The sequence below is a fragment of the Siphateles boraxobius genome, unplaced genomic scaffold, assembly GCF_051911475.1.
Source record: "Siphateles boraxobius isolate OS27281-9 unplaced genomic scaffold, OSU_SipBor_1 3, whole genome shotgun sequence".
NCBI lineage: Eukaryota > Metazoa > Chordata > Actinopteri > Cypriniformes > Leuciscidae > Siphateles > Siphateles boraxobius.
In genome coordinates this window covers 1,235,503-1,259,584 of record NW_027508919.1, presented here as the reverse complement: position 1 = coordinate 1,259,584, position 24,082 = coordinate 1,235,503, and the positions used below count along the sequence as shown (strand labels likewise).

Below are 24,082 nucleotides of genomic sequence, written 5' to 3'. Positions count from 1 at the left end.
TTACGCTGTAATACCCATGTCATTATACAATGTGTGTCCTCTTACATCATATGAACAAACAAACACACACACACACACACACATTCTGCTTTTACTGGACCATACTGAGGATTGTGTCTGTTTTATGGAGATCACACTCAACTCAATTTCATCCTCTCAAAGGTAGGTCATCATCAGCTAGCTTATACAGTAGGATCACATCCGACTGTCTCAATATTACACACTTTCTTCATTATTTTTGATTAAATAAGAGGGTGGCCAAGCAAGATTGCACCTAAAGTCATGTTTGCCCCTCTTGCTAAACACCTGTCATGGAATACATAGGCTATTGATGCATGATAAACTGTAATTGCTCAAATCTGGTTGGGTAAACTTTAATTAGTTATGCGTTTTTTCTGCTCTGAGCTCCTTTTTTTTACTTTTACTTTTTAATTTGACTTTTTTTAAGCACTAAGTGTTCACTGTCCAGTGTCTGTCCAGTAATGACAATCGTTAGATCCAGAAATGTAACTTCTGTGTGCAAGAACCTCATATTGCACTCTCATAAATCAGACCTTGCCAGCTCTTTTGGTCCTGATGCTGGACAGTCCAGCACTGCTGCTGTGTTTGGTATTGACTGTGAGAGGTGCTGTTGCACAGGGACAGGATAGTGCTCAAAAGAGCTGTGTAAAGAAGGCATTGCGTCAGACAGGACAGAGAAAACAGAGGAAGCGCCTTTGTGTGTACATAGCTCTTTTTGGAACATTCTGAGCAATACAGAGGGGATTTTTAAATGCTTGGATATTTCGAAACTGGAAGTGTATGATTGTATTTTCTCGGATTACTACATTTGCATGATGGGGGATAACAAAGGAGTCCATTTGCGACGGTGTGTAAAATGGCAAGCAGGATTCTCAATTTTTCTGTTATTCGTCCTGAACTCAGCGTCCGGGCAGATTCGTTACTCTATTCCAGAGGAAATGAGACCTGGATTGTTTGTCGGAGATGTGGCGAAGGATCTCGGTTTGGATGTGAAAAGGTTGGTGACTGGCCGTGCGCGTCTCGTTATTGATGACAGTAGACAATATGTCGAATTGAACCGTAACAAAGGACATTTGGTGGTGAAAGAGAGAATAGATAGAGAGCAGCTCTGCGGACAAAAATCACCTTGTAGTTTCGGTCTTGAGATTTTGCTTGAAAATCCTCTCGAATTTTTCTCGATTACAATCGAGATTCAAGACATCAATGATCATGCACCAGTTTTTTCTAAGAGAGAAATCATTTTAGAGATCAGCGAGTCCACGCCTATAGGCACCATTTTCTTGTTAGACACCGCGACTGACCCTGATGTTGGATTGAATTCTCTTCAGAGCTATAGTCTGAAACCTACTGATAATTTTGCTTTAAAGCAGCACAGTCGCTCAGACGGCAGCAAGTATGCAGAGATGGTTTTGCAGTCAGTGCTGGACAGAGAGAAACAGAGCGAGCATTCACTTATTTTAACGGCTATTGATGGTGGAGACCCGCCGCGATCTGGAACTGTTAAAATACTCGTTACTGTTCTTGATGCCAATGATAATGCACCCATTTTTACTGAAACAATGTATAAAGCAAGTGTAGCTGAGAACGCAGTAAAAGGCACGTTGATAACTAAAGTAAGTGCATCTGATGCAGATCAAGGTTTCAATGGCAATGTTACGTATTCATTTACTCATATGGGAGAGGACGCAGCGCATCTCTTCCATATCAGTGCAGCCACTGGTGATATAACACTCACTGGCAATTTAGACTATGAAGCTGTTCAGCAATATGAACTTAATTTGCAGGCTAAAGACCCATGGGGCCTAACCGGTGCAAGTAAATTGGTCATAGATGTTGTAGATGTTAATGACAACAGCCCAATTATAACCATGACATCTTTTTCAGGTAAGATACAAGAGGATTCTCCTCCTGGCACCATTGTAGCTTTGATAAGCGTCCAGGATGTAGACTCCGGTAGAAATGGACAGGTCCGCTTAAATTTAGAGCAAAATTCACCCTTTACAATTAAACCATCACCGCGCAAGTACTACACTTTAGTAACCGACGCGCCACTAGACCGAGAAAAAGTTTCCAGTTTTAACCTAACGTTAGCTGCATCAGACGAAGGCAGCCCTTCATTATTCAGTAAAAAAACGATTTCACTAGATATTACTGATATCAACGACAATGCTCCAGCCTTTAGTCAGCGTGAATATAAAGCGTATATATTAGAGAATAACGCTCCCGGAGTTTCTTTGCTGACTCTTCAAGCAACAGACCCTGACGCAGGACAAAACGCGCGTATCGCGTATTATATCATAGATACCGATGTAAATGGTTCTCCTGTCTCAACGTACTTCTCTGTTAACGCAGACAATGGAGTTATTCATGCGGTGCGATCATTTGATTATGAACAGATGAAAGAGTTTAAGATACACGTGAGAGCGCAGGATGGAGGGTCTCCACCTCTCGGTTCAAACGCTACAGTTCTCATTAACGTTCGGGATCAGAATGACAACGCGCCTCAGGTTCTGTACCCGGTCCAGTCAGGTGTTTCTGTGGTGGCTGAAATAGTGCCTCGTTCGGCAGATGTGGGTTATCTGGTGACTAAAGTGGTGGCTGTTGATGTGGACTCTGGTCAGAACGCCTGGCTCTCATATAAACTGCAGAAAGCCACAGACAGGGCGCTGTTTGAAGTGGGCTTACAGAATGGAGAAATAAGAACTGTACGCCAAGTGACAGATAAAGATGCTGTCAAACAAAGACTCACTGTTGTAGTGGAGGACAACGGGCAGCCCTCTCGATCAGCTACAGTCAATGTTAACGTGGCGGTGGCGGACAGCTTCCCTGAAGTGCTCTCGGAGTTCACTGACTTTACGCACGACAAGGAATACAACGACAACCTGACTTTCTATCTAGTCTTGGCCTTGGCTGCAGTCTCATTTCTTTTCATAACATGTTTAGTCGTCATAATATCTGTTAAAATCTACAGATGGAGGCAATCGCGTATGTACTTTCAGTCGAATCTTCCAGTTATTCCGTACTATCCACCGCGTTATGCAGACACTGTTGGCACAGGAACTCTAAAGCACGCGTATAATTATGAGGTTTATAGCACGACCGATTCCAGAAGGAGTGACTGTAAGTTCGCCAGACCTGCTAGTCAGGGCGTGTTAATAATGGACCCCGGTTCTACAAGGACAGTGCAGCGCGCGCCCATCGAGAAAAACATCCTTGATGAACCAGACTCTTCTCTACAGGTGGGAAATACGGATATATAATTATTAAATAGCCTGTCAAAGTGTTTGATTTCATTTTTACTCTCGAAATGTTCCTGCATGTGCTTCTTTCAATTAAAATTTTAATATGTCGTTTCAGCACTTCTTTTATGGACAGCAACAGTTCAGTTTGTCATGTATTTTTTAGACTTTCTATTTCTTAGTTCTTTTTTAGACGCTTGTTCTTCGATTGTTTCTTTCACTATAGAGGAAGGAAACCACGGAACCTACATGTAGAATGTGAATATATACTGAATATGTTATACATAATATATATATATATATATATATATATATATATATATATATATATATATATATATATATATATATATATATATATATATGTAGTATTACGTAGGCTTGTTAACGCTCACTTTGAACAGCAAGGGCCGCTGTTGATCAGTGAAACATTTTATGCGGTGCTTTGTCATCCAGCAATCTTTATCCCTCCCCATTTTCTTGCGTTTGGCAGATGAGGGCAAGGCTGCCTCGACATCTTTATTCAGGGTTTGTGTGCGGGAGATATTAAGGTTTGCAGTACAGTTTTGTTGCATTATTTTTTTTCGCGCCATCTTGGACTACATTTTAACATTTTAATTGGATTTGCGCTTTGTTAACCCTGTGATTATGGTGCAACGGAGCTGTTGGATGACAGAATGCAGTCATCGCTCTTGGAAATGGAAAATGCTGTGGCTTTTTTCTTGTTATGTTTACACTGCAAGCGGACAGATACGATATTCGATTCCGGAGGAGATGAAGAAAGGTTCACTCATAGGTAATGTAGCACAAGATCTGGGTCTGGATTTGAAAAGGCTTCGAGCGGGTCGAGCGCGTATAGTGACCGGAGAAAGCACTCAATACGCAGAGCTTAAAGCAGACAAAGGGATGCTAGTCGTGAGTGAGAGAATAGACCGAGAACAGCTATGCGGCGACATCACACCGTGCAGCTTCAGCTTCGAGATGATTCTAGAGAACCCAATGGAGCTGCACCCAGTTACTATTGAGATATTGGATGAAAATGATCACGCACCGTCGTTCCAGAACAAAGAATTAAAATTCGAAATTAGTGAGTCTGCAACGCTGGGTTCACGCTTTTTGTTGGAAAGCGCAGATGATCACGATGTAGGCGTGAACTCACTGCAGAATTATATTTTATCGCCAAATAGCCATTTTGTAATAAAGCAACACTCAAGTCCAGACGGCAGTAAATATGCGGAAATGGTTTTACAGAAAGCCTTAGACCGGGAGGAGCATCCTCATCTATCTCTGAAGCTGATCGCTGTAGATGGCGGAAACCCGCAGAGGTCTGGCTCTGTTAACATAGATGTTACTGTTTTAGATGCGAATGACAATGCACCGGTGTTTAACCAGACTATTTACAGGGCCTCTGTAATGGAGAATGCACAGACAGGCACGTACATTACTACCGTTAACGCCACGGATGCAGACGCGGGTTCATATGGGCGAATAACATACAATTTCTATAAACAAAAAGGAACCGCTGCGCAGTTATTCAACATTGACAGCAACACTGGTATTGTTTCTGTTGTTGGAGAAATTGATCATGAAAAAGATACTAAATTTGAACTTACAGTCGAGGCTAGGGATCAGGGTGGATTAACTGATTCGAGTAAAATTGCATTAGAGGTCATTGATGTAAACGACAATGCACCTGTCATTAATACAATGTCTTTCTCGAGCTCAGTATCTGAAAACGCTCCCTCTGATACTACAATTGCAATAATTAATGTTAAGGACTCAGACACTGATGATAATGGCAAAGTCAGTTGTTTTATTGAAGGATCTGAAGATTTTGCTATAAAATCGACTTTAAGAAATTATTATTCTTTAGTCACGAATACTATTTTAGATCGTGAGAAGTTGTCAGAGTACAACATCACTGTTATCGCCACTGATTCCGGAAAGCCGCCTTTAACAAGCAGAAAAACGTTTCATCTGAAAATAACGGATGTTAATGATAATGCCCCAGTTTTTAAGGACAGTGTTTATAATTCATACTTGCTCGAGAATAATTCACCCGGCGTTTCTATCCTCAGAATCAGAGCTTATGACCCGGATGAAAATCAGAATGCTCGTATATCTTACATTCTAGAAGAAAGTGACTTGGGCGGGTCTCCCGTCGGAACGTATGTTTCTGTTAACGCGGAGAGTGGGGTTGTACATGCAGTGCGCTCTTTCGATTATGAACAGATCAAAAACATTAAGATAACTATTAAAGCGCAGGATGGAGGCTCTCCTCCGCGTTGTAGCAACGTAACCGTGAACATTTTTATCCAAGATCAGAATGACAACGCGCCTCAGGTTCTGTACCCGGTCCAGTCAGGTGTTTCTGTGGTGGCTGAAATAGTGCCTCGTTCGGCAGATGTGGGTTATCTGGTGACTAAAGTGGTGGCTGTTGATGTGGACTCTGGTCAGAACGCCTGGCTCTCATATAAACTGCAGAAAGCCACAGACAGGGCGCTGTTTGAAGTGGGCTTACAGAATGGAGAAATAAGAACTGTACGACAAGTGACAGATAAAGATGCTGTCAAACAAAGACTCACTGTTGTAGTGGAGGACAACGGGCAGCCCTCTCGATCAGCTACAGTCAATGTTAACGTGGCGGTGGCGGACAGCTTCCCTGAAGTGCTCTCGGAGTTCACTGACTTTACGCACGACAAGGAATACAACAATAACCTGACTTTCTATCTAGTCTTGGCCTTGGCTGCAGTCTCATTTCTTTTCATAACATGTTTAGTCGTCATAATATCTGTTAAGATCTACAGGTGGAGACAATCACGTATGTATTTCAAGTCCAATCTTCCAGTCATTCCATACTATCCGCCGCGTTACGCAGACACTGTTGGCACAGGAACTCTGCAGCACGCGTATAATTATGAGGTTTACAGAACGACCGATTCCAGAAGAAGTGACTGTAAGTTTGTTAGACCTGCAAGTCAGAACGTGTTGATAGTGGATCCTAATTCTACAGGAACACTGCAGCGCGTGCCCAACGAGAAAAACGTGCTGGATGAATTAGATTCGCCAGAAGAGGTGAGCAATTATAATTATTCTCTCATCAATTTATTTGCCAGACCCCATACCCCCCATACACACACACACACACACACACAAACACACACCAAAACAAAAAAACTCACAAGAGAAGAGATGCTTGCACCAGATGTAGCTACTAATTTCCATCTGCAGTCCCTGGGAATATTATTAGCCTATTATTATTCACTCAATTAATGTAATATGATTATGTAATAAACTGTAAAAAGTCTGCACTGAAGATGAATTCATACCTAGCACGTTTAATTTGAATCTCATGTTAGGAGAAACTGTGTCACATTTTACTTATTTATCTTTACTTGTCTCTGTTGAGGTTGGGCAGCGCTGATGTCGATTTATATGTATTATTTCTCTTTGTCTACCTTTTCTTTTGAAATGTATGCATTCTGCTTATGCTCATTTTGGACTCTAAGGGCCGCTGTTGGTCAGTGAAATACTTTGTGTGCAATAAGATTGTCTAACAGTAAACCTTGGCCCCACCCAATCAGTGCGCGTTGTGAGCCTGTGACGCAGCTCTCCCGCAGTTTCATTCCTTACGGGATGGTGAGAGGGTGACTATCTCTTTCTTTTTCTCTTCCAAACGAATACAAAACGTTTTTTGTAGTTATACCTTGGACTGTTCTTTTATTCCATTGAATACTGTAAATATTCATGGTGAACTTGCTTTCTGATCAGTATGGCTGGTAAGGATTTTTATCGAAATGGATGTGTTCGATGGCCTGTTTTCTTCCGACCGCAGTGGCAAGTATTGTTTTTCATCTCGTGCTACATTCCTTTTGCCATCTCTCAAATCCGGTACTCCATCCCTGAAGAAATGAGTAAAGGTTCGCTTATTGGTAATGTGGCACAGGATCTGGGGCTCGATTTGAAAAGGCTTCGAGCGGGTCGAGCGCGCATCGTTACCGGAGAAAGCACTCAATACGCAGAGCTTAGAACAGACAAAGGAGTTCTAGTTGTGAGTGAGAGAATAGACCGAGAACAGCTATGCGGCGACATCACACCGTGCAGCTTCAGCTTCGAGATCATTCTAGAGAACCCAATCGAACTACATCAGGTAACGGTTGAAATTATAGACGTAAATGATAATTCCCCTGTATTCGAGAAAAACAAAATTAATTTTGAAATAAGCGAATCTGCAACTCCTGGTTCACGCTTTGCACTGGAGAGTGCATATGATGCTGATGTAGAATTAAATTCATTGCAAAATTATATTCTCACAAGGAACAATTATTTCGTTTTAAAACAACATTCAAATCCCGACGGAAGTAGGTATGTCGAAATGGTTATTGATAAAGCTTTAGACCGGGAGGAGCATCCTCATCTGTCTCTGAAGCTGATCGCTGTAGATGGCGGAAACCCGCAGAGGTCTGGCTCTGTTAATATAGATGTTACTGTTTTAGATGCGAATGACAATGCACCAGTGTTTAACCAGACTGTGTACAGGGCATCTGTGATTGAGAACGCACAGAAAGGCACGTACATTACTACCGTTAACGCCACAGATGCAGATAGTGGATCCAACGGACATATAACTTTTTCCTTCTCTGACCTGAAAGAACAGTCGAGAGATATTTTTAGCATTGATGAAAACACTGGCTTGGTGTCGGTTCTTGGGAACATTGACTTTGAGAAAGACAAACGTTTTGAAATCAGAATTAAAGCGACAGATCAAGGAGGTTTGACGAGTACAAGTAAGCTCGTAATTGAAGTAGTGGATGTAAATGATAATTCGCCCGTAATCATCCTCATGTCTCTCTCGAGCCCTTTATCGGAGGATGCGCCCCCAGGTACAACAATTGCAGTGGTTAATATAAAAGATTCTGACTCTGGGAAAAATGGACAGGTTACGTGCTTCATTAATGAAAACCTCCCGATTAATATCAAAACATCCCTCTCTAACTATTATAATTTGATCACAGATGCCTTTCTTGACCGTGAAACTCAATCAGAATATAATATAACAGTGACTGCGACTGATTCAGGTTCACCTGCACTCTCGAGCTCAACGACACTTCGACTTAAGATTTCTGACATCAATGACAACGCGCCAGTTTTTGAACGAAGTAGCTATTCAGCACACCTCACTGAAAATAACGCAGCAGGGTTTTCCATATGCAGTGTGACGGCGAGAGATTTAGATTGGAATCAAAACGCCAGAGTGTCATATTTTTTAGAAGATACTCATATTGGTGGAGCGCCGATTTCCTCGTACGTGTCTATAAACTCTGAGAACGGTGTGATACACGCAGTTCGTTCATTTGATTATGAGCAAATTAAACAGCTTAGTTTCGATGTAAAAGCGCAGGACGGAGGCTCTCCTCCTCTCAGCAGCAACGCGAGCGTGAAAATCATCATTCAGGACCAGAATGATAACGCGCCTCAGGTTCTGTACCCGGTCCAGTCAGGTGTTTCTGTGGTGGCTGAAATAGTGCCTCGTTCGGCAGATGTGGGTTATCTGGTGACTAAAGTGGTGGCTATTGATGTGGACTCTGGTCAGAACGCCTGGCTCTCATATAAACTGCAGAAAGCCACAGACAGGGCGCTGTTTGAAGTGGGCTTACAGAATGGAGAAATCAGAACTGTACGCCAAGTGACAGATAAAGATGCTGTCAAACAAAGACTCGCTGTTGTAGTGGAGGACAACGGGCAGCCCTCTCGATCAGCTACAGTCAATGTTAACGTGGCGGTGGCGGACAGCTTCCCTGAAGTGCTCTCGGAGTTCACTGACTTTACGCACGACAACGAATACAACGACAACCTGACTTTCTATCTAGTCTTGGCCTTGGCTGTGGTTTCATTTCTCTTTATCGTGTCTATCATTGCCATACTGTCAGTCAAATGCTACAGATGGAGACGCGAGCGGATGTTTTATAAATCTGGAGCGAATCTTCCAGTTATTCCGTATTATCCGCCTCTTTACGCAGACGTAGGGGGCACAGGAACTTTACAGCACGTGTACAATTATGAGGTTTGCAGAACCACTGACTCCAGAAAGAGTGATCTGAAATACGCCAGACCTTGCAGTGAGAACATCATTAGTCTGGACACCAGTGGAACACAGACACTCACGCATGCGCAAAGAGAAAATCCGACCAACCAAGATTTCAACGATCAGGTGAGGTTTATGTATATATTTGTCTCTGAAAGAGTTTAATTTTTGTGTGTATGGGACTATTATAAATTTGACCGTCGACCATCGTATATATATTTTTTGATAAAACCTTTGTGTAGAAAATGTGCCTTCGATTCACTGGCCATGGTGCTGAAATACTGTTAGTCGGAAATATTCAGTTCCTCCTTGTGATTTTCAGTTTTCCCCCTTAAAATAATATAAATTCTTTTTTTTTTCTTTGTATTTAAACTAATTCTGTTGAATATTATATATGGGAATTTTATGATTTTCTTCTTCATTTGTTTCTTCTATTTTAGATTTTATCATTGCAGATACATGACAATTTAAAGACAAATCAAGGACAGATTATTTTTTCTCTGTGATGTTTATTGCGGTGCGAATTTATACTAATGAATGTAGCATTTTTTTCTTGAAATATTTATATTCTATTATATACTGTTGTTTTAATTTGAGGCTTTTTGAGCAGTAGACGTTTGGAGAAAAAATAAAAATAAGAAAAGCATAAGTGTATTCAATTGTTTCTGTAGTTCATCAGACTGGACTCATAGTGCCGCTGTTGGTCAATATGTCAGTTTATAGAGCAGATCTGCTGCAGTTCCTCCCCCATCATCTCCATATTATTAGAGAGAGAGAAAGAAGCTGAGAGCGCAGTCTGAAGAGGAGAGAGAATGCGAATCACGGAGATACTGTATTTAAAACAATTTGAATGGATTACAGAATTTAGTTGTTATCACTTCATCACTTTGGATATATTCATGATTTCCCCCAGCATTTTGGACTGATTTATTTGCTTTCTGTCTTAATCTTCATCCTGTGGTCTTCTGCAATATGTCGGACAGAACAATGGCGGGGCAAGTACTGCTGTTTATTTGGTTTCTCTCTCTCAGTTCAGCTCTCGGGCAGGTCAGTTACTCCATTCCTGAAGAAATGGCGAAAGGCTCTTTAGTCGGGAACATAGCGCAGGATTTGGGTTTAGATTTAAAGAGACTGAAATCGGGTAAAGCGCGTATTTATACAGGAGACAGCGCTGAATACATCGAGCTGAATAAAGAAAGAGGAGTCCTCCTTATCAAAGAGAGAATAGACCGAGAGGCGCTATGCGGACAGACAACGCCTTGCGCGCTGCATTTACAGATTATTCTGGAAAACCCGATGCAGTTGTACCGCGTTACAGTTGAGGTCACAGATATAAATGACAATGCCCCAATGTTTAGTAAGAGTGAGGTGAGATTTGAAATAAACGAATTGTCTTCAGCAGGAGCCAGATTTCTATTGGACAGGGCTATTGATCATGACGTTGGTCGAAATGGTCTGCAGAGTTATTCTTTAGAACCAACAGATAATTTTGTTTTGAAATTTCAGAATCTCCCTGATGGAAATAAAGCCGTAGAAATGGTTCTCCAAACACCCTTAGACCGAGAGAAACAAGACCATATCTCGTTACTTTTAACAGCATTTGATGGAGGCGAGCCCCAGATGTCCGGTACAATGAAGATACTCATTACTGTTTTAGATGCTAATGATAACGCCCCTGTGTGTTCACAATCCGTATACAAAACCAGCATAGCTGAAAACTCACCAAAAGGCACAGTTTTAACAACAGTTGGTGCTTCTGATGCTGATCAGGGTTCGAATGGTAGAATATCGTTCTCTATTTCAAGTACGGCCGACAAAGCGGCAGATATTTTTGAAATAGACCCCGATGTTGGTATTGTAAAGCTCAGTGGGGGTATAGATTACGAAATGAGTAAGTATTATCAAATTGATGTTCAAGCACGAGATGATGGTGGCCATACGGATTCATGTAAGGTAATTGTTGACGTTATTGATATAAACGATAACGATCCAACCATTAATATTATTTCAAAATCAAGCCAGATATCAGAGGATTCCAAATCTGGCACTGTTCTTGCAATATTAAACATTCAAGACGTAGACTCGAATGAAGGAGGTAAAGTTAATTGTCTCTTAAATGACAATGTTCCATTTGTCATTCAGTCATCGCCCGATGGTTTTTATAGTCTAGTGACAGACAGTGATTTAGACCGAGAGCGAGAGTCTGAGTATAACATCAGTGTGACGTGCGCTGATGAGGGCGTGCCCTCTCTCTCCAGCAGCGTCACTCTCTCCTTACAGATATCAGATGTCAATGATAACGCGCCCATCTTTGAGAAGAACTCATATGAGGCTTCTGTTCAAGAAAACAACACACCGGGTCTTTCCATATTCAAAGTCAGAGCCAGAGACGCAGATTTTAACCAGAATGCCCGTGTGTCTTACATACTGGAGGACTCGTCGGTTAACGGAGTGCCCGTCTCCTCGTTAGTGTCCGTTAGTGCTGATAGTGGAGTCATACATGCAGTGCGATCTTTCGATTACGAGCAGATCAAAGATTTCCAGTTCCGCGTAAAAGCGCAGGACGGAGGCTCTCCTCCTCTCAGCAGCAACGCGAGCGTGAAAATCATCATTCAGGACCAGAATGATAACGCGCCTCAGGTTCTGTACCCGGTCCAGTCAGGTGTTTCTGTGGTGGCTGAAATAGTGCCTCGTTCGGCAGATGTGGGTTATCTGGTGACTAAAGTGGTGGCTGTTGATGTGGACTCTGGTCAGAACGCCTGGCTCTCATATAAACTGCAGAAAGCCACAGACAGGGCGCTGTTTGAAGTGGGCTTACAGAATGGAGAAATAAGAACTGTACGCCAAGTGACAGATAAAGATGCTGTCAAACAAAGACTCACTGTTGTAGTGGAGGACAACGGGCAGCCCTCTCGATCAGCTACAGTCAATGTTAACGTGGCGGTGGCGGACAGCTTCCCTGAAGTGCTCTCGGAGTTCACTGACTTTACGCACGACAAGGAATACAACGACAACCTGACTTTCTATCTAGTCTTGGCCTTGGCTGTGGTTTCATTTCTATTTATCGTGTCTATCATTGCCATACTGTCAGTCAAATGCTACAGATGGAGACGCGAGCGGATGTTTTATAAATCTGGAGCGAATCTTCCAGTTATTCCGTATTATCCGCCTCTTTACGCAGACGTAGGCGGCACAGGAACTTTACAGCACGTGTACAATTATGAGGTTTGCAGAACCACTGACTCCAGAAAGAGTGATCTGAAATACGTCAGACCTTGCAGTGAGAGCATCATTAGTCTGGACACCAGTGGAACACAGACACTCACGCATGCGCAGAGGGAGAGACTGACCTTTGATGAATGTGATGATCAGGTGAGAATTATTGTAAATTTGTCGTTATTTTTTTCATAATTGATGTCTTTATTTTTGTTTGAACTGCTGACAAAGTCGCTGCTTAGTTTTGTGAATTTAATTGTTTGTTCTGATCTAAGAGATTGATAATTACATAATGTTGTACAGTATTTTGATCAAATTTTGCAGATTTATATTTCCTGTAGTTATATTGCCAAAGTAGTCGCGCCGTACTTGAATCACCTGTTTTACAGCCAATAAATAAAGGCTTTATTATTATTATAATTTTATTGTTATTATTATTGTTGTTGTTGTTATTTCTTTAGATATCTTAAATGGAAGTAAATTTTAATTTAATTAAAATATGAGACACTGTCGCTGATTCTAGTGATTCAATGTCCACTTTAACCTAATTAACCTACGGTGACATATTCAATTTGTTATTTACCATTGTAACAATTCCTTGCACAGCTTTGCTTGACTTTGTCATGAAGTGAGAAACACTATTCAGCTTCTCTGGCCATGGTCCTGAAATGCATTGAGGCGGCCATTTACCTCATTTATTCTGACTCATCTCTTTTACCACAGATCATATTTTTTTTTTTAAATTCTCAGCAGCTTTTCTTTCTCTCCTCCTCTTCAATGTTTAAATATACACTCATTTGCTTTCAGATGTGTTTTATGCGTATTAGATATGTATCCGTGTCTCTCTGACCAGTGGACACAGGCCTGATCAAAATACTGATTGAACAAGAAATTTTGTATTTGTTTCAGTCTTTTCTTTTCATTTTTAAAAACTACTACAATCTTGTGTGTTATAGTCAAGTCAAGTCACCTTTATTTATATAGCGCTTTTTACTATACAAATTGTTTCAAAGCAGCTTTACAGAGATAACAGGAAAGTAAAGTTGTAATAGTATAGTTACATTCAAAATTAAATGTTAAATGTCCCCAACTAAGCAAGCCAAAAGCCAATGGCGAATAAAGGCGAAAAAAGGCGACAGTGGCAAGTAACCAAAACTCCACCAGTTGACAGAATGGAGAAAAAAAACCTTGGGAGAACCCAGGCTCAGTCGGGGGCCAGTCCTCCTTTGGCCAAAAAAAGAACAGTATATGATAATGATTTGGGCGGCATAATAGGTCAGAAGTCAGATTGGATCAGAACTTTCATAATGTTTTATAGATATTTGTATTGTGATAGACATTTACTAGTTTTATACTTCAGATCTTTGTTCAGTACATTGCTTTTTTCAGACATGTCTGACAATGAGGATAAAGGTTTAGTAATTTTAAAATTTCTGTAGTTCATCAGACTGGACTCATAGTGCCGCTGTTGGTCAATATGTCAGTTTATAGAGCAGATCTGCTGCAGTTCCTCCCCCATCATCTCCATATTATTAGAGAGAGAGACAGAAGCTGAGAGCGCAGTCTGAAGAGGAGAGAGAAGGCGAATCACGGAGATACTGTATTTAAAACAATTGGATTGGATTACAGACTTTTTATTCAGTTGTTTTTACTTTGGATTTATACATGATTTCCTCCAGCATTTTGGACTGATTTATTTGCTTTCTGTCTTAATCTTCATCCCGTGATCTTCTGCAAAATGTCGGACAGAACAATGGCGGGGCAAGTACTGCTGTTTATTTGGTTTCTCTCTCTCAGTTCAGCTCTCGGGCAGGTCAGTTACTCCATTCCTGAAGAAATGGCGAAAGGCTCTTTAGTCGGGAACATAGCGCAGGATTTGGGTTTAGATCTAAAGAGACTGAAATCGGGTAAAGCACGTATTTATACAGGAGACAGCGCTGAATACATCGAGCTGAATAAAGAAAGAGGAGTCCTCCTTATCAAAGAGAGAATAGACCGAGAGGCGCTATGCGGACAGACAACGCCTTGCGCGCTGCATTTACAGATTATTCTGGAAAACCCGATGGAATTTTTTAGCGTTACCATTGAAATAGTAGATATTAATGACAATACTCCCAGTTTTGGAGGGGGTAGGATTCATTTCAGAATCAGCGAATCAGCTATTTTGGGGTCAAAATTTACGTTAGAGCCTGCTATAGATTTCGATGTGGGAATCAACGGTCTTCAAAGCTATATGCTAAAACCAACTGATAATTTTAACCTTAAATTTAAATATCAACCAGGAGATGGGAAAAATGTCGAAATGGTTCTGCAAAAGCCTTTAGACCGTGAAAAACAGCATGATGTAATATTAGTGCTCACAGCTGTAGATGGAGGAGGTCCTCAGTTGTCTGGCAGTATAGAGATTCACATTACTGTTTTAGACGTAAACGACAATGCTCCTGTTTTCTCGCAGTCAGTGTATAAAGCGTCTGTAACCGAGAATGCACCAAAAGACACTATTGTGTCAACAGTGAGCGCAACTGACGCCGATGAGGCTATAAATAGTAAGATAGAGTATTCAATTACTAACATGCAAGATAATGTGCGTCAGTTATTTGACATAAATAAAGATAACGGGCAGGTTACAGTGGTCGGAATAATAGATTTTGAAAAAGCTCGCAATTATGAGATACGCGTTCAGGCAAGTGATCACGGTGGTCTGACTGATTCCTGTAAAATCATAGTTGATGTCATTGATATCAATGATAATAGGCCAGTGATCAATATTATGTCCAAAACAAACGTAATAGCAGAAAATTGTATCTCTGACACGGTGGTTATAATGATAAATGTTCAGGATCCTGATTCGGGAGAAAATGGGAAAGTTCAGTGTTCAGTAAATGAAAATATTCCATTTTCTCTGAAATTAACCAATACTAATTTCTTCAGTCTAGTGACAGACACTGATTTAGACCGAGAGCGAGAGTCTGAGTATAACATCAGTGTGACGTGCGCTGATGAGGGCGTGCCCTCTCTCTCCAGCAGCGTCACTCTCTCCTTACAGATATCAGATGTCAATGATAACGCGCCCGTCTTTGAGAAGAGCTCATATGAGGCCTCTGTTCAAGAAAATAACACACCGGGTCTTTCCATATTCACAGTCAGAGCCAGAGACGCAGATTTTAACCTGAATGCCCGTGTGTCTTACATACTGGAGGACTCGTCGGTTAACGGAGTGCCCGTCTCCTCGTTAGTGTCCGTTAGTGCTGATAGTGGAGTCATACATGCAGTGCGATCTTTCGATTACGAGCAGATCAAAGATTTCCAGTTCCGCGTAAAAGCGCAGGACGGAGGCTCTCCTCCTCTCAGCAGCAACGCGAGCGTGAAAATCATCATTCAGGACCAGAATGACAACGCGCCTCAGGTTCTGTACCCGGTCCAGTCAGGTGTTTCTGTGGTGGCTGAAATAGTGCCTCGTTCGGCAGATGTGGGTTATCTGGTGACTAAAGTGGTGGCTGTTGATGTGGACTCTGGTCAGAACGCCTGGCTCTCATATAAACTGCAGAAAGCCACAGACAGGGCGCTGTTTGAAGTGGGCTTACAGAATGGAGAAATAAGAACTGTACGCCAAGTGACAGATAAAGATGCTGTCAAACAAAGACTCAATGTTGTAGTGGAGGACAACGGGCAACCCTCTCGATCAGCTACAGTCAATGTTAACGTGGCGGTGGCGGACAGCTTCCCTGAAGTGCTCTCGGAGTTCACTGACTTTACGTACGACAAGGAATACAACGACAACCTGACTTTCTATCTAGTCTTGGCCTTGGCTGTGGTTTCATTTCTCTTTATCGTGTCTATCATTGCCATACTGTCAGTCAAATGCTACAGATGGAGACGCGAGCGGATGTTTTATAAATCTGGAGCGAATCTTCCAGTTATTCCGTATTATCCGCCTCTTTACGCAGACGTAGGCGGCACAGGAACTTTACAACACGTGTACAATTATGAGGTTTGCAGAACCACTGACTCCAGAAAGAGTGATCTGAAATACGTCAGACCTTGCAGTGAGAGCATCATTAGTCTGGACACCAGTGGAACACAGACACTCACGCATGCGCAAAGGGAGAAACTGGCCTTTGATGATTGTGATGATCAGGTGAGAATTATTTTATAACTAATTAATGCGATATTATTATGGCTTCATTATTTTTTTAACTTAACGCAGTTGCTAAATACTCTTATGAAAATAATCGTTTATGCTGTTGTAATAAATTTACATTTTATTTTATTTTAATGTTTTGGTCAGCTTTTGTAGTTTTATATTTTCTACCGTTATATTGCTCACATCATTTCTTCTTAGGGGCCTTGTGTAATTCGACAAGCACTCATGTCATCACTGTTTATTTATCTGTTTATGTATTCATTCATTTATTTATGCTTTGATGCTTTAAGTGGTATAGTTACTTTATATGCATCCTTGCCATCTTTAAATTAAGTTTTATTTTCACTTTATGTCCGAAAATATATAGCACACTATACTTTACCTGGCACTGCTTCTGCTTTGGACAAAAACAACTTTTGCTTGTCTTTGTCATGAAGTGAAATCTCCAGTCAGTTTCCCTGACCATGGTCCTGAAATCCAGTGAGGTGGGGTCACCTCATTTATTCTGTTGCTTTTCTTTATAGCAGACCGTCTGTTTTAGATTTTCATCGTTATCGATCTGTCCCCCTTTGTAAACTTAAACGTCACAATTTCAGTCGTATATAGATATGTTTTATGATTATAGTTGGATTTTAGATATTTATTCTTGTGTCTCTGATCAAAAAATTGAAACTAATAAATCAATTCTTGATTGCTCAATGTTTTTCTTAATTATTTACACAAACTTATACAATAATTATATTTTACAGATATTTGTATTGTCATGGCCATTTGTTTGTTTTATACTTCCTAACTTTTAGTAAATTGCTTTTCTCAGACATGTCTGACACTGAGATAAAGGTTTAGTAATTTTACATTTTCTGTAGTTCATCAGACTGGACTCATAGTGCCGCTGTTGGTCAATATGTCAGTTTATAGAGCAGATCTGCTGCAGTTCCTCCCCCATAATCTCCATATTATTAGAGAGAGAGACAGAAGCTGAGAGCGCAGTCTGAAGAGGAGAGAGAAGAAGAATCACGGAGATACTGTATTTAAAACAATTTGATTGGATTACAGACTTTTCTTGTTATCAATTTGGATATATTCATGATTTCCTCCAGCATTTTGGACTGATTTATTTGCTTTCTGTCTTAATCTTCATCCTGTGGTCTTCTGCAAAATGGTCGACAGAACAATGGCGGGGCAAGTACTGCTGTTTATTTGGTTCCTCTCTCTCAGTTCAGCTCTCGGGCAGGTCAGTTACTCCATTCCTGAAGAAATGGCGAAAGGCTCTTTAGTCGGGAACATAGCGCAGGATTTGGGTTTAGATTTGAAGAGACTGCAATCGGGTAAAGCGCGTATTTATACAGGAGACAGCGCTGAATACATCGAGCTGAATAAAGAAAGAGGAGTCCTCCTTATCAAAGAGAGAATAGACCGAGAGGCGCTATGCGGACAGACAACGCCTTGCGCGCTGCATTTACAGATTATTCTGGAAAACCCTATAGAGTTTTACTCCGTTACAATTGAAGTTATAGATATAAATGACCATACACCCTCTTTTAAAAGGGACGAGATGAGATTCAGAATCAGCGAGTCAGCTGTAACTGGGGCAGTGTTTGTTTTAGAGAGAGCAATGGACTTGGATGTAGGAATAAACGGCCTGCAGACTTATGTACTAAAGCCTACAGATAATTTTTCATTGAAATTGCAAAATCAGGCAGACGGTAGTAAGCTTATAGAATTGGTTCTTCAAAAACCCCTCGATCGTGAAAAGCAAGAGCATTTGTCTCTGGTTCTGACAGCGATAGATGGAGGTGATCCACAATTGTCTGGTACTGCGCAGATTCATATTACGGTTTTAGATGCCAACGACAACGCGCCTGTTTTTACGCATAAAATATATAAAGGGAGTATCATTGAAAACGCCCTCAAAGACACAGTTGTAACGACGGTGAGCGCTTCAGATTTGGACGAGGGCTCAAACGGCAAAGTAAAATATGCTATGACAAATACCCTCGACAATGTTCCAGAATTGTTTGAAATTAACGAAACAAACGGCGAGGTGAGAGTAACAGGGAATATAGATTATGAAAAAGCTCGGCATTATCAAATTCATGTACAGGCAAGCGATGACGGGGGTCTGACTGATTCTTGTAAAATCGATGTAGATGTGATTGATATAAATGACAATAAACCGCTCCTCAAAATCATGTCTAAATTAACCACCATATCAGAAAACTCTAAGCCTGGAACTGTTGTGACTGTGATAAACGCACAAGACCCAGATGCTGGTGAAAACGGTCAAATTGATTGTTCAATTAATGTGAATATTCCTTTTACCCTGAAGTCAACAAATAATAATTTCTTCAGTCTAGTGACAGACAGTGATTTGGATCGAGAGAGAGAGTCTGAGTATAACATCAGTGTGACGTGCGCTGATGAGGGCGTGCCCTCTCTCTCCAGCAGCGTCACTCTCTCCTTACAGATATCAGATGTTAATGATAACGCGCCCGTCTTTGAGAAGAGCTCATATGAGGCTTCTGTTCAAGAAAACAACACACCGGGTCTTTCCATATTCACAGTCAGAGCCAGAGACGCAGATTATAACCAGAATGCCCGTGTGTCTTACATACTGGAGGACTCGTCGGTTAACGGAGTGCCCGTCTCCTCGTTAGTGTCCGTTAGTGCTGATAGTGGAGTCATACATGCAGTGCGATCTTTCGATTACGAGCAGATCAAAGATTTCCAGTTCCGCGTAAAAGCGCAGGACGGAGGCTCTCCTCCTCTCAGCAGCAACGCGAGCGTGAAAATCATCATTCAGGACCAGAATGACAACGCGCCTCAGGTTCTGTACCCGGTCCAGTCAGGTGTTTCTGTGGTGGCTGAAATAGTGCCTCGTTCAGCAGATGTGGGTTATCTGGTGACTAAAGTGGTGGCTGTTGATGTGGACTCTGGTCAGAACGCCTGGCTCTCATATAAACTGCAGAAAGCCACAGACAGGGCGCTTTTTGAAGTGGGCTTACAGAATGGAGAAATAAGAACTGTACGCCAAGTGACAGATAAAGATGCTGTCAAACAAAGACTCACTGTTGTAGTGGAGGACAACGGGCAGCCCTCTCGATCAGCTACAGTCAATGTTAACGTGGCGGTGGCGGACAGCTTCCCTGAAGTGCTCTCGGAGTTCACTGACTTTACGCACGACAAGGAATACAACGACAACCTGACTTTCTATCTAGTCTTGGCCTTGGCTGTGGTTTCATTTCTCTTTATCGTGTCTATCATTGCCATACTGTCAGTCAGATGCTACAGATGGAGACGCGAGCGGATGTTTTATAAATCTGGAGCGAATCTTCCAGTTATTCCGTATTATCCGCCTCTTTACGCAGACGTAGGCGGCACAGGAACTTTACAGCACGTGTACAATTATGAGGTTTGCAGAACCACTGACTCCAGAAAGAGTGATCTGAAATACGTCAGACCTTGCAGTGAGAGCATCATTAGTCTGGACACCAGTGGAACACAGACTCTCACGCATGCGCAAAGGGAGAGACTGACCTTTGATGATTGTGATGATCAGGTGAGAATAATTTTTATAACTAATGTATGTGATATTTTAAAACGTTTCTCGTGATTGAACAATTTAGCTTGAGTTGTTGACACAGTCGCTGACTGGTTTTCTGAAATGAAGTGTCTCTGCAATGTTAAGAAGTGTTTAAATAATTTTAGTAAGGAATGACACGAATCATCTGCCATTTATTTTCATCTGTTTATTATAATCTGATCGAAATTTTAGTTTAGCTTTTAGTGCAGTTGTGTAATTCAAATATGTATTTTCTTGTTGGAGGTCTAGTGTTTTTCGACGTGTTGTAATTTTGTAGCTAATTTGCCAGTATAGCCATGAAAGAAAGAAAATTACTACTTATTCTTCAGCTTACGAATGATTTTTTTATATATACGTTAAGTGGAAGTTGCTTTTTATTCCGTTTTTATTTATTTTCAGTTGAAGTCCTGTAGTATATGGCACGTTGACACTGAAATGTCAGTTTACTAATGTTAACATTATTAAATTGTTGCATGAACAGTTTATTTGCCATAAAAAAAATCCTTGCGTGATTTTCACATGTTTTTGTGAAGAAGTGAGAAACTCTATTCTGCGTTTGCACTTGTTTCGCTGACCATGGTCCTGAATTGCGGCGACGCGGCCATTTACTTCATACATTCTTCTTAATCTCTGTACAGCACACAATCTTTTAGAGATTTTCAACATCTTTTTGGTCTGTCCTTCTGTTCAAAAGTTTAACTATAGACTATTTAATTTCTGATGAGATATTTATTATGTGTATAATTGTTTTGTTTTTAGGCATTTCTCTCTCTCTGACTTGATCAGTGTTCATACTGATATGGCTTCATGAAAACACGAAATGTATTTATTTATTTCCCCTTCTATCTTTATTAACACAAACACATACAATCTTTGTACTATAGATATTTGTCGTTATGGATATTTTTTGGTGTTATACTTAAGAACTGTTCTCAAACATGTCTGACATTGAGGATAAAGTTTTAGTAATTTTATATTTTCTGTAGTTCATCAGACTGGACTCATAGTGCCGCTGTTGGTCAATATGTCAGTTTATAGAGCAGATCTGCTGCAGTTCCTCCCCCATCATCTCCATATTATTAGAGAGAGAGAGACAGAAGCTGAGAGCGCAGTCTGAAGAGGAGAGAGAAGAAGAATCACGGAGATACTGTATTTAAAACAATTTGATTGGATTACAGACTTTTCTTGTTATCAATTTGGATATATTCATGATTTCCTCCAGCATTTTGGACTGATTTATTTGCTTTCATCCTAAATCTTCATCCCGTGATCTTCTGCAAAATGGTCGACAGAACAATGGCGGGGCAAGTACTGCTGTGCTTTTGGTTTCTCTCTCTCAGTTCAGCTCTCGGGCAGGTCAGTTACTCCATTCCTGAAGAAATGACGAAAGGCTCTTTAGTCGGGAACATAGTGCAGGATTTGGGTTTAGATTTAAAGAGACTGAAATCGGGTAAAGCACGTATTTATACAGGAGACAGCGCTGAATACATCGAGCTGAATAAAGAAAGAGGAGTCCTCCTTATCAAAGAGAGAATAGACCGAGAGGCGCTATGCGGACAGACAACGCCTTGCGCGCTGCATTTACAGATTACCTTGGAAAATCCTATGGAGTTTTATAGCGTTACAGTTGAGATTTTAGACGTAAATGATAACGCTCCCGTTTTTGCAGTTAAAGAAATTAAATTTGATATAAGCGAATCATCTCTGACAGGAGCTAAATTTGTTTTAGAAAGAGCAGTGGATGATGACGTTGGGTTTAATGGCGTACAAAGTTATTCTTTGCAACCTGTCGATTATTTTGTTTTAAAGACACAGGATATGCCAGATGGCACCAAAAATGTTGAAATGATTTTACAAAAACCTCTCGACCGAGAAAAACAGGAACATATTTCGCTGTTACTTACTGCCGTGGACGGAGGAGACCCACAGATGTCTGGAACAATTCCGATTATAATCACAGTTGAGGACGCAAATGATAACGCTCCAGTTTGTTTTCTGTCCGTTTATAAGACCAGCATTGCAGAAAACTCTCCAAAAGGTACAGTTTTAACTACAGTTAAAGCATCAGATTCTGACCAGGGACAAAATGGTAGAGTAGAATATCATATTTATAAGTCCCCAGGTACCACTAACCTTTTTGAAATAGACGGAAATGAAGGAGTGTTAAGGTTATCTGGTGATATTGACTATGAAAAAGTTAAATATTTTCAAATTGACGTCCAAGCACGAGACCCCGGCAGACACTTTGATACTTGCAAAGTAATTGTTGATATAATCGATGTAAATGACAACAAACCAGTAATAAATATAATGTCAAAACCAAGTGCTCTTTCCGAAGACTTAAAACCAGGCACTGTTGTGACAATGCTGAATGTCCAAGACTCAGATTCTGGTGAGAATGGAAAGGTTCAATGCTCCATTAACGATAATATCCCTTTTATGCTAAAATCAACAGGGAACAATTTCTTTAGTTTAGTGACAGACAGTGATTTAGATCGAGAGCGAGAGTCTGAGTATAACATCAGTGTGACGTGCGCTGATGAGGGCGTGCCCTCTCTCTCCAGCAGCGTCACTCTCTCCTTACAGATATCAGATGTCAATGATAACGCGCCCGTCTTTGAGAAGAGCTCATATGAGGCCTCTGTTCAAGAAAATAACACACCGGGTCTTTCCATATTCACAGTCAGAGCCAGAGACGCAGATTTTAACATGAATGCCCGTGTGTCTTACATACTGGAGGACTCGTCGGTTAACGGAGTGCCCGTCTCGTCGTTAGTGTCCGTTAGTGCTGATAGTGGAGTCATACATGCAGTGCGATCTTTCGATTACGAGCAGATCAAAGATTTCCAGTTCCGCGTAAAAGCGCAGGACGGAGGCTCTCCTCCTCTCAGCAGCAACGCGAGCGTGAAAATCATTATTCAGGACCAGAATGACAACGCGCCTCAGGTTCTGTACCCGGTCCAGTCAGGTGTTTCTGTGGTGGCTGAAATAGTGCCTCGTTCGGCAGATGTGGGTTATCTGGTGACTAAAGTGGTGGCTGTTGATGTGGACTCTGGTCAGAACGCCTGGCTCTCATATAAACTGCAGAAAGCCACAGACAGGGCGCTGTTTGAAGTGGGCTTACAGAATGGAGAAATAAGAACTGTACGCCAAGTGACAGATAAAGATGCTGTCAAACAAAGACTCACTGTTGTAGTGGAGGACAACGGTCAGCCCTCTCGATCAGCTACAGTCAATGTTAACGTGGCGGTGGCGGACAGCTTCCCTGAAGTGCTCTCGGAGTTCACTGACTTTACGCACGACAAGGAATACAACGACAACCTGACTTTCTATCTAGTCTTGGCCTTGGCTGTGGTTTCATTTCTCTTTATCGTGTCTATCATTGCCATACTGTCAGTCAAATGCTACAGATGGAGACGCGAGCGGATGTTTTATAAATCTGGAGCGAATCTTCCAGTTATTCCGTATTATCCGCCTCTTTACGCAGACGTAGGCGGCACAGGAACTTTACAGCACGTGTACAATTATGAGGTTTGCAGAACCACTGACTCCAGAAAGAGTGATCTGAAATACGCCAGACCTTGCAGTGAGAGCATCATTAGTCTGGACACCAGTGGAACACAGACACTCACGCATGCGCAGAGAGGAAAACTGACCTTGGATGATTGTGATGATCAGGTGAGGATTATTTTATAACTAATTTGTGCGATATTTTAAAACGTCTCTCATTATTGAACATTTTTGCTCGTACTGTTGACACTGTCGCTGACTGGTATTCTGAAATGAGGTGTCTC

The 24,082-nt window shown here is 41.3% G+C and overlaps 4 protein-coding genes across 32 annotated transcripts in view; all 4 read left to right on the top strand.

The window, feature by feature from the left end:
• LOC143756691 (protocadherin gamma-A11-like) overlaps positions 1-24,082 on the top strand; it is a 225,419-nt gene that overhangs the window by 96,113 nt on the left and 105,224 nt on the right. For 2 of the 29 annotated variants that reach the window (XM_077247297.1, XM_077247278.1), the window contains exon 1: positions 3,758-6,335. The exons of 21 other annotated variants lie outside the window; for them this stretch is intronic. In XM_077247297.1, the coding sequence (XP_077103412.1) occupies positions 3,909-6,335 (2,427 nt within the window). In that variant the 5' untranslated portion in view covers positions 3,758-3,908. Of the gene's footprint in view, positions 1-3,757; positions 6,336-6,889; positions 9,472-9,887; positions 12,718-17,697; positions 20,265-24,082 lie in introns of those variants that run through there. 6 more of the 29 variants (XM_077247290.1, XM_077247275.1, XM_077247304.1 and 3 more) reach the window with 4 other exon arrangements.
• Positions 750-3,281, top strand: LOC143756603 (protocadherin beta-11-like). The gene has a single exon (XM_077247187.1). It carries the CDS (start codon positions 834-836, stop codon positions 3,279-3,281), a length of 2,448 nt encoding a protein of 815 aa, XP_077103302.1. The 5' UTR covers positions 750-833.
• Positions 14,015-16,717, top strand: LOC143756602 (protocadherin beta-16-like). Its single transcript, XM_077247186.1, has one exon. It carries the CDS (start codon positions 14,300-14,302, stop codon positions 16,715-16,717), a length of 2,418 nt encoding a protein of 805 aa, XP_077103301.1. The 5' UTR covers positions 14,015-14,299.
• LOC143756601 (protocadherin beta-16-like) lies at positions 21,272-23,984 on the top strand. The gene has a single exon (XM_077247185.1). It carries the CDS (start codon positions 21,570-21,572, stop codon positions 23,982-23,984), a length of 2,415 nt encoding a protein of 804 aa, XP_077103300.1. The 5' UTR covers positions 21,272-21,569.